The sequence below is a fragment of the Pinus tabuliformis genome, chromosome 3_2 (genome assembly GCF_031772625.1).
Source record: "Pinus tabuliformis cultivar Carrire ecotype Pingquan chromosome 3_2, CPIR1, whole genome shotgun sequence".
NCBI classification, from domain to species: domain Eukaryota; kingdom Viridiplantae; phylum Streptophyta; class Pinopsida; order Pinales; family Pinaceae; genus Pinus; species Pinus tabuliformis.
The window spans coordinates 65,961,918-65,973,205 of record NC_142302.1 but is presented as its reverse complement, the minus strand read 5'-3'; the positions used below and the strand labels follow the sequence as shown (position 1 = coordinate 65,973,205).

At 42.3% G+C, this 11,288-nt stretch overlaps 1 protein-coding gene across 1 annotated transcript; it reads left to right on the top strand.

Moving 5' to 3' along the window:
- Window positions 1-1,316: 1,316 nt before the first annotated feature.
- LOC149179866 (uncharacterized) lies at window positions 1,317-5,612 on the top strand. The gene is made up of 2 exons (XM_089413673.1): window positions 1,317-2,198; window positions 2,403-5,612. Exons 1-2 carry the CDS (start codon window positions 1,317-1,319, stop codon window positions 5,610-5,612), a joined length of 4,092 nt encoding a protein of 1,363 aa, XP_089269799.1.
- The last annotated feature ends 5,676 nt before the right edge of the window (window positions 5,613-11,288 follow it).

Here is an 11,288-nt window from a genome sequence, read left to right as displayed (position 1 = left end):
AAAAAGCCCTCAACGGTTGGATAGCAGCCAAATGGAAACCAAAGGGAGATGTGCTGCTACAACTAGGACCAAAAGGCTTCTTCACAGTCATCTTCTATTGTGTGGAAGACAAACTCAGGGTGCTAGGTACAGGCCCACACTTCTTCAATGCTGCAGGGCTGTACATGCGAGACTGGAAACCCAGATTCAACCCAGATAAAGAAGACCTAACCTGGGCACCAGTTTGGATCCGGCTATATGGACTTCCTGATGAATATTGGGACGAAGATTCACTCAGAAGAATTGGAAATGGTGTGGGAGAATACATCAGGACAGCTGAAGAAACCAAATCCCGCAAATTCATTTCATATGCTCGCATATGTGTCTTTATAAGGTTGAATGAAGCGCTGCCAGAGTCGATAACACTCTCCCACTGGGATGAGGAATGGATTCAGCCCCTGGACTACGAACAGGTGCCCTTCCGATGCAGAAGATGCCATGCTCTAGGGCACTTATTCAGGGATTGTCCGCTAAATGCCCCAGATCTGTCTCAGAATCCCACTACCAAGCCAAATCATGATGGGTTCACCAAAGTAACCAGCAGAAGGCGATCGCACCGGAAAAATGCCAGTGGGCAAAAGTCTCAACCGAACATCCACAAAGACCAAGCATCCAAGAATAGTTTTGAAATCCTCAACAACATTCCGGAAGATCGACCCATGGAAAATCCCAGCAAATCTGACCACCCATCCTCCTCAAGCCGCCCCCCTCCCTCCTCCCCCCCCCCCCATCTCGAAAACCCCTATCATTATTCCCACCATTTTATCTAGAAATCAGGAGGATCTGGTGATTACACCCAAGAATATGGAGATAGACGGGAAACAAAAATCTACCCAGACTTCAGAGCCTGCACATGAAGACAACAGTGTCATAGAAATAATGGAAGAAGAAGCTGAAAACGTGGATCTTCAAGGACTGGACATTAATGAACTAGAGTTAGCATGCAGGAAAAGGGCCTTTGAATCCATCGCTGAAACTGACCTAGAAAAGTTGGAGATGGTCATCTCCAAAGTCTACCAACAACAGCAGTTAGGGATTCAAGCAGGCAGCACCTGGGATGGTAGACTGCGTCCAAAGGATTTTAAAAAAAGAGGAAGGAAAACAGTTCTGCAAAGAACAATAGAGCTTGGAGAAGTCCTAGTGGATTCAGGCCATTATGCGAAGCTTACGAAATACTTCAGCCCCTCTCAACCTAGTTATCAATGAAGCTCATCTCCTGGAATCTTAGAGGCCTTAACGGCCCTGCAAAATATAGAATGCTCAAAAACATGATAAAAATGGAGAAGCCGCACATATGCTTTTTTCAAGAAACCAAATGTAATAGCGATACTCTGGGACGAATACTCTCCAAAGCCTGGCCGGGCTGCCATTCTGTGGCCGTGGATGCGACTGGAGCCTCGGGAGGACTTGCCATAGCCTGGAACACTCAAGCTATCACTATAACGGATTTCCATGCAAGCCACCATCTCATTCAGGCAGCCTTTCACATTATAGGCACTCAGGTACATGGGAACTTATCCAATGTTTACTTCCCACAGGATGGAGGTAGTAAAAAAATACTCCTCGACACCATCGAGGCACTCAGTAACAGCAGACAACATCCTCTCTGGATTGTGGCGGGAGATTTTAACATGATCACCCGACTAGAGGATAAAATTGGGGGAAGAACCAGATTGGAACCTGAAGTGGAACACTTCAAGGATTTCATCCTAAATGCCTCCCTTATTGATCTGCCCTTTTGTAATGGTATCTACACTTGGAGCAATCACAGGAAAGGGAAGCATCAGATTGCCTCCAAGTTGGACCGATTCCTGATATCGGACAACGCAGTGCACATCGGGGGAGATTTCAATGCGGAGATTCTGGCTCACTCTGGGTCGGATCACTGGCCAATTGCCCTTCAATGGCAAAGACCAGGGAGCAGCACCAGGAAGCCATTTCGATTTGAAAAATTCTGGCTTACCCACCCGGCATTCAAGGACTTCGTCAAAACTACTTGGGCCTCCTTTGTTCCTCCAGAAGGCACCAAAATGTTCATTCTCCAGCAGAAGCTAAGGTACCTAAAAAGACACCTCAAACAATGGAATAAGGAGACCTTTGGGAACATCTTCGAAGCCCAACAACAACTCAATCAGGAGCTCAAGCTTCTCCACCAGGAGGTCATCAATTCAGGGCATACAGAGGCTACACTAGAAGAAGAAAAGCACATCTACAATCAACTTGAGGAAAGAAGAAAACAAGAAGAAATTTATTGGAAACAGAAATCAAGGGTGAGATGGCTCAAAGAAGGAGAGCGTAATACCAAATTCTTCCACAACACTACAGTGCAACGAAGAATGCACAACAAGATCTCATTCATCCAGAACCAGGCAGGAGGTAAAGAGGAGGAGCATGAGAAAATTGAGGAAACCCTCCTCAATCATTTCAAACAAGTCCACCAAGAACAAACAGGGGATCGGACGGCAGCTATAGAGAAAATCACAAGCAATATTCCCAGGTTAATAACGGAGGAGCAAAACGATCTGCTCATGAGCCCGATTCTCAGCCACGAGGTGGACGAAGCAATGGCGCAACTTAAAGAAGGTAAGGCTCCTGGTCCTGATGGCTTTACCACTGATTTTTTTCATGCTTTCTGGGACATGATTAAGGTAGAGGTCTGGCAAATTGTGGAGGAATCTCGAGCCCTTCGATGGATGCTGCCCTCTCTAAACTCTACCTTCATCACTCTTATTCCCAAAGAAGAGAACTCCATCACACCTGACAAATTCAGGCCCATAGCCCTATGCAATGTTCTCTATAAAGTCATTACCAAAGTCATAGCCAACAGGCTCAAGCCCCTTCTCCCTCAAATCATCTCACCTGAGCAATCAGGCTATGTGGAAGGCCGACAAATAATGGATGGTATAATGCTCTCCCATGAGATCCTTCACTCTCTCAAGCTCTCCAAAAAAGCGGGCATGTTACTCAAGCTTGACCTATCCAAAGCATTTGACAAACTCAGCTGGGCCTATATTCAGAACATGCTGAGAGCCTTTGGCTTCTGTGCCACTTGGGTAAGATGGATAATGAGCCTCATCTCCTCCTCTCACTTTTCCATTCTTGTCAATGGGCTGCCTTCCCACCCCTTCAAGCCCTCCAGAGGCATCAGGCAAGGGGATCCTTTATCCCCCTTCTTATTTGTAATAATGGCGGAGGGCCTAGGTCGGCACATCAAGCAAGCAAGGCAAGATAATCATATTCGGGGTATCTCAATCCACAACTCCCCTGCTTCCACCCACCAGCAATTTGTGGATGATACCATGCTGTATGGCCATCCCTCTGCTCAGGAAGCCTCTTGTCTGAAATCTTTGCTTAATGACTTCTCCAATGCTTCAGGCACCCAAATCAACAGCACAAAATCCGAAATTTTCTTCTTCCATACCCCTCCCTCTGTCAAGCGGGCTGTCTCTCGCATTCTGGGTTTTCAATCGGCCTCTCTCCCTTCCACTTACCTAGGAGCGCCTCTCACCGCCTCCGCCATAAAGCAACCAGCTTGGAGACGACTTATTGAGAAAATGGAAGGCAAATTGAATCAATGGACTCACCGCTCCCTCAACTTAGCAAGTAGAGCAGTGCTCCTCAAAGCCATCCTTCAAGCCATGCCCCTATACTTGTTCTCCATCCTAGCTGCTCCATCATGGGTCCTGAAAAGGCTGAGAAACTTACAGCGCAATTTTCTTTGGGGAAGTTCAGCTACCAATCATAAATGGGCGCTTGTCAAATGGGATACCACCAGCAAGCCCAAGCACAAAGGTGGAATTGGACTCCGAGACCCTGAACATAGTAATATCATCATGACAGCCAAAATCTGGTGGCAATGGTTAACAAATCCGGACAAACCATGGGCCAAAATTTGGAATTCCAAGTACACCAACAATATGCCGCATGCAGAGCTTATACGATTCACCCCCACAAGTCCAGGTTCACTCATTTGGAATGCGGCCAAGCAGCACCACCAATTGATTCAGAAACATAGTTTCTGGGAAATAAGGAATGGTCAACATGCCAGATTCTGGCAAGATGCATGGAACCAACTTCCCAAACTATCCAATGCACTACCAGCAGCTATTATTCCAGAAGGGCAAGAGCAACAGCACGCCAAAGTCCACCAATTCTGGAATTCGGACACGGGAAGCGGCTTCAGGAAATGGCTTGCTAGCAACCAAATAATAACCACCAACAGACCGCAGGAAGCAGAAGCCCTTAGCACTGAATTGGCAAAAAGAAGAATTAAGCACAACATCAGTGACGACATCCTCAGATGGGGCTACCTCCCCAAGGGCGCTTACTCCACCTCTGAAGCCTACAATCTTTTGGAAGACCCTCCCGTCAAACCTGATCCTCTATGGTCCAGGATTTGGAGTTTCAAAACTTGGCCCAAAATCAATCACTTTCTATGGCTAGTGGGACACAAAAAAATTCTCACATGGGATAAATTGCAAAAATGCAACTTCCATGGGCCCTCAGTCTGCCACAATTGCTTTCAGAATGAGGAAACATTACAGCATCTTCTAGACTCATGTCCGCTTGCTACTCAACTATGGGAGAAGATAGAATTTAGGAGTCAAAGACGTTGCAGAGAAATGGGAAGCATAATAAACACCATTAGGCAATGGTCTAAAAGCCCTTACAAAAGTGGCTTGCTTAATCATCTGTGGAATCTAATTCCAGGTTTTCTCCTATGGAATATTTGGAAGGAACGGAATAGGCGCATCTTCAAAAACAGCAGCTTGAATAGGGAAGACATATGGAACAGCATGCACGCCAACATCCAAGAAACCATGTTACTGAAATCCTGGACCCAACAAGATCTCCCAACGGATGATAATGAGAAAAACATATTATCTAACTGGGGACTGCAACTGACTCAAGAACCAACCTCTCAGCGGGCAGCAAATAACAATGATAAGGGAAAGGTAAATTGGGAAGCCCCGCCTATCCATTCATACAAACTAAACTTTGATGGCGCTTCCAAGGGCAATCCAGGACCTGCAGGATTTGGAGGAGTCATCAGAGATCACCTAGGAACTCTGCAACAACTCTACTTTGGCAATCTAGGTTGGGATACCAATAATTCAGCAGAGCTGGAGGGCATGTGGCAAGGACTTCTTACTGCAAGGAGACACAATCTTCAACCACTGATAGTGGAGGGGGACTCCCAAATACTCATAAACATGGCTATTCGAATCCAGAATGGGTCGAAAGCTAGGAAAATAGCCAATAGTTGGAGACTAGAGGCCAGACTCAGTAGCATGGCGGAGGAAATAGGCAACTACAATGCCATCTCTTTCAATCACACCAAAAGGGAAGGTAATAAAGTGGCTGATCTTCTTGCCAACATAGGGGTTGATTCAGATAAGGCCTTCCTTGAGGGACACCTGAACATCATCCCAACTAATCAAAGGAAGCTGGAATGTGAGAGTCTCATCCTTAGGGACAAAGAGACCCCGGATGCGGGTGGCGGGACGGCAACAATGGGCATGCCACATGCTATGCATGGGCTGCCCCGTGTAGACAATACGGCCTCCATATGAAGGCCGTCAACCAGAACCTGAACCCATTGCTGCGTTTAATGGAGTTAATGGTGAGGGCGGTAGGTTTATGGGGCTGTACAGAGCACTTAATGCGCGCCTGTATCGAGAGCATGAGGCAGAGCATAACAAGAGCAATGGAGGGTGCAGGGAATGTATGTCGGGCGAATTTGGGGAAAGAAGGAATTGCAGAGAGCCGAGGCAGTGGCAGCTCCATCCACTTCATCGTCGGGTGTCTGGTGGTTACTATCACTGCCATAGCCTCTCTGGTTGCTGGTCCTGTAGCCGGAAGCACTTGGCTCAATTGCTGGGTGAGAACCAGAATTGGTCCACCTCGCCACCAAGGAACGGGTCTCAGAGAGGAAATTGGGCACCAGAGAAAGATTTGGGAGGTAATTGGTTCAGTCTTCGACTCCAAGCTCACCTGCACACACACAAGAGCAGAATCAGTTTCACCATGGCTAAACTCCGTCAGCGACAGCCGTGTAGAAGAGGTCCAGCTAGAGGCTCTTCCTCGCGAGCTCCAGCAGTGGATGAACATCACCACTGTTGTTGCTGCTACTGCCATCGAAGAGCCAAAGCCACTCCACTTCCAATCAGCCAGTTTTTGGAGGTTGGAAGTGCTGATGAGGACAAATCAGAACTTCCCTCCTTTGGCTCAGTGGTTTTCACATTGCCGAGGGCTGAGAGCTTCCCAGGGCTCAGTGCCCACATCTCAATTATGTTTACCAGAACTCCGGAAGGAAATGGGGAATCTGCCCCTCAAGACCCGCAGAAGAAGCAAGCGGAGGGCAAAGGCAAAGAAATTGTCCATGGATTACCGGAGGCAGGGGAACATAGCTCCGCTTTGGAGCCACCAGCGTCTGAGGCTGGTCAGCACGAATCGTCTCCTCCGATGGGGCCTGCTCCTCAGGGTATTGATGACGAGACATGGCGCAAGATGTGGAAGGGTAAACCAGAGGGAGAAGGCTGGGCGTACATCGTGGAGGACAACAGCCTTGCCGAAGAAGCTGATGCCTTCTTCGCGTCCCTTCCTTCTTCCTCAACACATCGAGAGGATCAAAATTGACACGGGTAATTCTCTCTTGCGCTTTCGTTTTGATGGCTGGAAGTGGTTGCCTACCTATTCGCCTGCTGTAATTTTGTTTGGAAGCTGGTCGGGTCTCATTTTCAATGGGTCAATTCTCAATTTCAATTTTGTCGGGTTGCTCAATCAATCCCATCTGGTAATTCGCCCCTGGTTATTAAGTCAATCCCATCTGGCGATTCGCCCCTGCGTGGGCAGTAATGTTTTGAATCCTCCTCCTGAGGCTCCAATGGGAGCCCGCTGATGTTTATTTCTGGTTCTGCTTATATGGTCTGGTGCTGCCCCTGCGTGGGAGCGTTATATCAGTGCTTGGTCTGTTTTGTTTTGTGAAGGCTTTCCCGGGAGGGAGACCTCAGAATTTGGTTTTTGGTTCCCAGCGAGCTATCAGAAGCCCTGGAAGACTCGCCTCACAGTTTGTAATTTTCACTTGTACAGTTAATATATGAATTAGATAGCTTTTACGTAGAAAAAAAAAAAAATTTAAATTTTCTGATATTTTTTATTTAAGTTTACAAACCATTTTTGTTTAACATTTTAAGTTAAATTTATGAAAAAGAAAAAAGTCTCTTTTGAGTAAATAAGAAGAAAAAGTTGTGGAAGTAAGTGTGATGTTTCGATTTGTATCATTGCACTCATAATCCAAACATGATCATGGAACTTTGTAATATCTTAGAATAAATTAACGGTATTGTATTTCTTCCTTGTTTGTCCTTTTGTTTAAGTCTAGGCATGTGAATGCGTGTTCTCCATGTGATGTCTAGTTCTTAGGCAAAGTCCCTTTTTTTCATTTCCAAGATCATTCTTTGCTCATTATTAGTTAATGTTGGATTTCTTGGTTGGGAATTATCTCTTTCCCTTGGATTAACAAAGATATCTGTGTTTGATTTGGTTTACATGGGTTTGTTGGTTATGATTTCTTAATATTTTCAACGTCCATGTAATGTTTTAGATATGCACAAGGTTGGTGTAATCAAAATTGGCTTTCTCCATTCCCTTCTCTCCAATGTGTATTCATGCAACATACAAGTCAATATTCACTTGTCTCCCATAGTCAAGAGGATAATAGGGTCTTTCTAATGAAAAACCTACAAATCTACCGAGGACCCATGGATTCCTATATTTGACCTACAAATGAGTAGTTAGGAGCTTCAACAAATTTTCAGTGCCTATTTGGTATGCTCATATGCTTCTGTGGGTTTATTTCACTTATAATTATCCCTCTTTTCAACTCCATTCATACCTTTTTTCTCTTATTTGAATCTTACAAAACTTTGCTAAATTTTGCTAGGATTGGATCTCACTTTCACTTCTACACCTCAGTTATGTGGATAAGTGATATCCATCAAATTTCTCACATAAGGAGAATACCCTCATGATTGTGCCTTTACCTATGGTCAATCTCATCCATTTTCACCTTGGTTGGGATTTGGATATTAGGTTTTCCCTCATAGTTGAAGGTTACCTTTATCTACCAACTCGTAATCATCCATATTATTATTGGCGGGTTTAGTGTGCTATCATATAGATATTGCATAATGTTGGAATTTCATTTCAGGGGTGAAATAGGAATATTGTTTGTAATGTGGATCTTGGTGGGAGTAAACCTCTTCATTCGGCTCATCAAGGCCTATAGTTGCTACTCTATTTGGCTGTGTTTATTCTTCTTTCCCCATTTATTTTGTGATATTTCCTTTATTTATGGTTTCACTCAGTAATGTCCCTTTATTTTACACATTAAATTCCTTGACTATTAAGAAAAATAAAAAAAGTAAATGAAGTGCCACAAAAACCCAATCAAATCCCTAGGAGAACATTAATCCACATTTTAATAATAAGCATAGTGGCATTTGATTCCTTTAATATTTTCCCATTGATTGATGATTTCCTTCGAGAAATAGATGGTGACTCTACAACCTTCCTCCTCCACTCCTTTTATTGGTGGTAGAGCATCATGTATGCATAGGGGGGTCACTCTTGAAGTCCAAAAAATACTATGTGCGTGCATCTAGGGGTAACTCAATTTTTTTAATATCTATTTTGTATAATGGTATAAAATGGAGGTGGGGGACTTTAAAATTAAATTAGAGATTTTTTTTATTTATTATTGTTACAATTTTTTCTTACAAATGCTAAAAATTTCATAAGGGACTATTAATACTATAAATCAACTCAATTTTAGGGGATTAACATAAGAGGAGGGAGTGGTAAATTCTAAAAATAGTGGGATTTTCTATAATTCCATGAACACACATGTTTTGATTTTTTTTCCCATTGACCCCCTATACCCCTGTGAATTAGCATGACGCTTCATTTTGGCCATTTTTTAATATTTTGGTAGCTCCACTAGGAATTTCACTCCAACCATATCCTTGTTCAAGCACGGGGGTTTCATTCTTCTTATTTTCCTCCCTTATTCTCTTTTGTCATGGTGAAATTCTTACTTAGCTCCCCCCCTTGTCTTAATGTGATCACTCTCATCGAAATGTATATGTTGAAGATGGCTCAAAATATTCACCCAAGTGCTCCAACAATGGAATTCCCTACTTAACTCCCTAGTTAAGTATTTCCCTAAATGATGCCACCTCATCTAGTAAACATAGGACTTGCTTCCTTCCCTATTATTAAAGTGTATCTTGAATTTTTTCAACCACCTTCTTCAAACTTGATATATATAACTAGTATGAGAAAATTTTGATCAAACCATATCCCTTCTCTGTAGCCAAGTGGCATGCAACCTTGTATCCTTCTTGCCCAAGTGTGCATGTAACATGACCCACTTCACTAGCCATGTGACCAACTCATGTATCATGTGTAGACTTATTTCTAGGACCTAAAATATGATCATAGGAACTTAGTACCCTGTATACATGAGTTTCTTTGGTGGTAGTTGCATAAGATAGTAGTTTTTTTTTTGAAACAATGACATATATGTCCTAGAGGTGAAAACCTTTTCATTTGTTGATTGTCCAAGGCTTTATTGAAAAGATTTGAGATCTTTATTTGGTTTCTAGCTGTGCATTGAACTAGTATGTTTGTGTTGTAAGAGCATCTTTGTGAATTTGTTTTATACTTTGTATAAGAAGTATTCATTTTCTCCTAAGGTTTTGCTCTTTTGGGCCTATACAGGGTTGATGGTATGAAAGGGTCTACTGCTTTGTTTGCTAATGGCTCTTATCTCATTGTTGTGGTGCTTTAAGTCTCTAGTCTTATTTTTTTGGCTTATCTTTTTTTCTATGTGGTTCATGGATCTCGGAGATCAATGACCGCTATGTCCAAATTATATTTGTACCAGGAAGATGCACTTGAAGGGATCACTTACTATCGAATCAACCATGGAGATTGAACCTGAGAGTGTTTATAGAATTGAACTCATGACCTCCCAATAGCAAAGGTACTTTAATGATAGGGACTCAACCAATTGAGCAAACCCTTGGGGCTTGGGCTTGCCTTTATTGTATTCACTTATCTTACCTTTTGAAAACTTGGTTTGGAAACGAATTTTAGTATTATTTGTGCATTACAATGCATGTTCCTTTTTGCATAGTTTCCTTTTATACAAAAAAAAGAGATTCATATTGTTTAAATTTCTCCATTTTCACTCCATACCTAAGTTTATACTTGAGAAGGAAAAAATAAAATTTCAACAGGCATTCATTTCCTCTTGCACCTTGTTTCCATTAGTGGTTTTATTTTGAAATATTTGCATTTTGCTTGCCTTAATTTCTTCTGTTTTATACTATTTGCATTTGATTTGTGTTAGTTTCTTTTTGTTGGCTTTAGTTACTTCTCATTGCATTAGTTATTCCTCTTTTGCATCTAGTTGATTCTCATTTGTATTAAAAGGTCATTGCATTATGTAGTGGTCTAGCTTTATAGTGCATTTTTTTCAATTTCAAAGAATTACGTAGTTCCCTTTGCATTTCTCAAAAAGAAAATGAAAAATATTTCATTTGATAAGTATTTGTAAAGTTTCATATAAAAGGAAAAAGAGAATCAATCTTTTCATTTAAAGAAAGAGTACTTTATTATTAAAGTCATTTTTATTATTTAGTTCTATTGTGTTTGGTCAATGCATCATTAGTCGCATTTCCATTACCCCATGATAAACAATGACTATAAAATTAATTCTAATACATAAAATCTACTTGACTATTTTATTTTTTCTAGGAACATCAACAAGTCCAAGTCATTAGGGCCTTGGAATAGGTGTGAATAGTTAACTCTCCTAGAATGCTCAATTGGAATGTAGAATTTTACTAAAGAGTGTTAAAGAAAAATTTCATATAGATGTTGATGGGGAAGCTCATATAACACGGGAGTTAAGAAATAAGTCACATTAGATAAGTGAAGAGAGATACCACCTATCTATATTATTTTAGCATTTGTGGATTACACATGTTCAAGCATTCTCTTGGGAACTAATCCTTTTTGGGTTTTCCCTTCGTGAAGTTGCATGCAAATATACCCCACCTACATACATGGTTTTGACCATTGGCTATTCACCCTAATCATTGATTATGAGTTGGCTAGTTTCCTTTCATAGGTTCCTCCTAGGGGATAGCGAGGGGGAGCAAGTGTGATACATAAGGAAG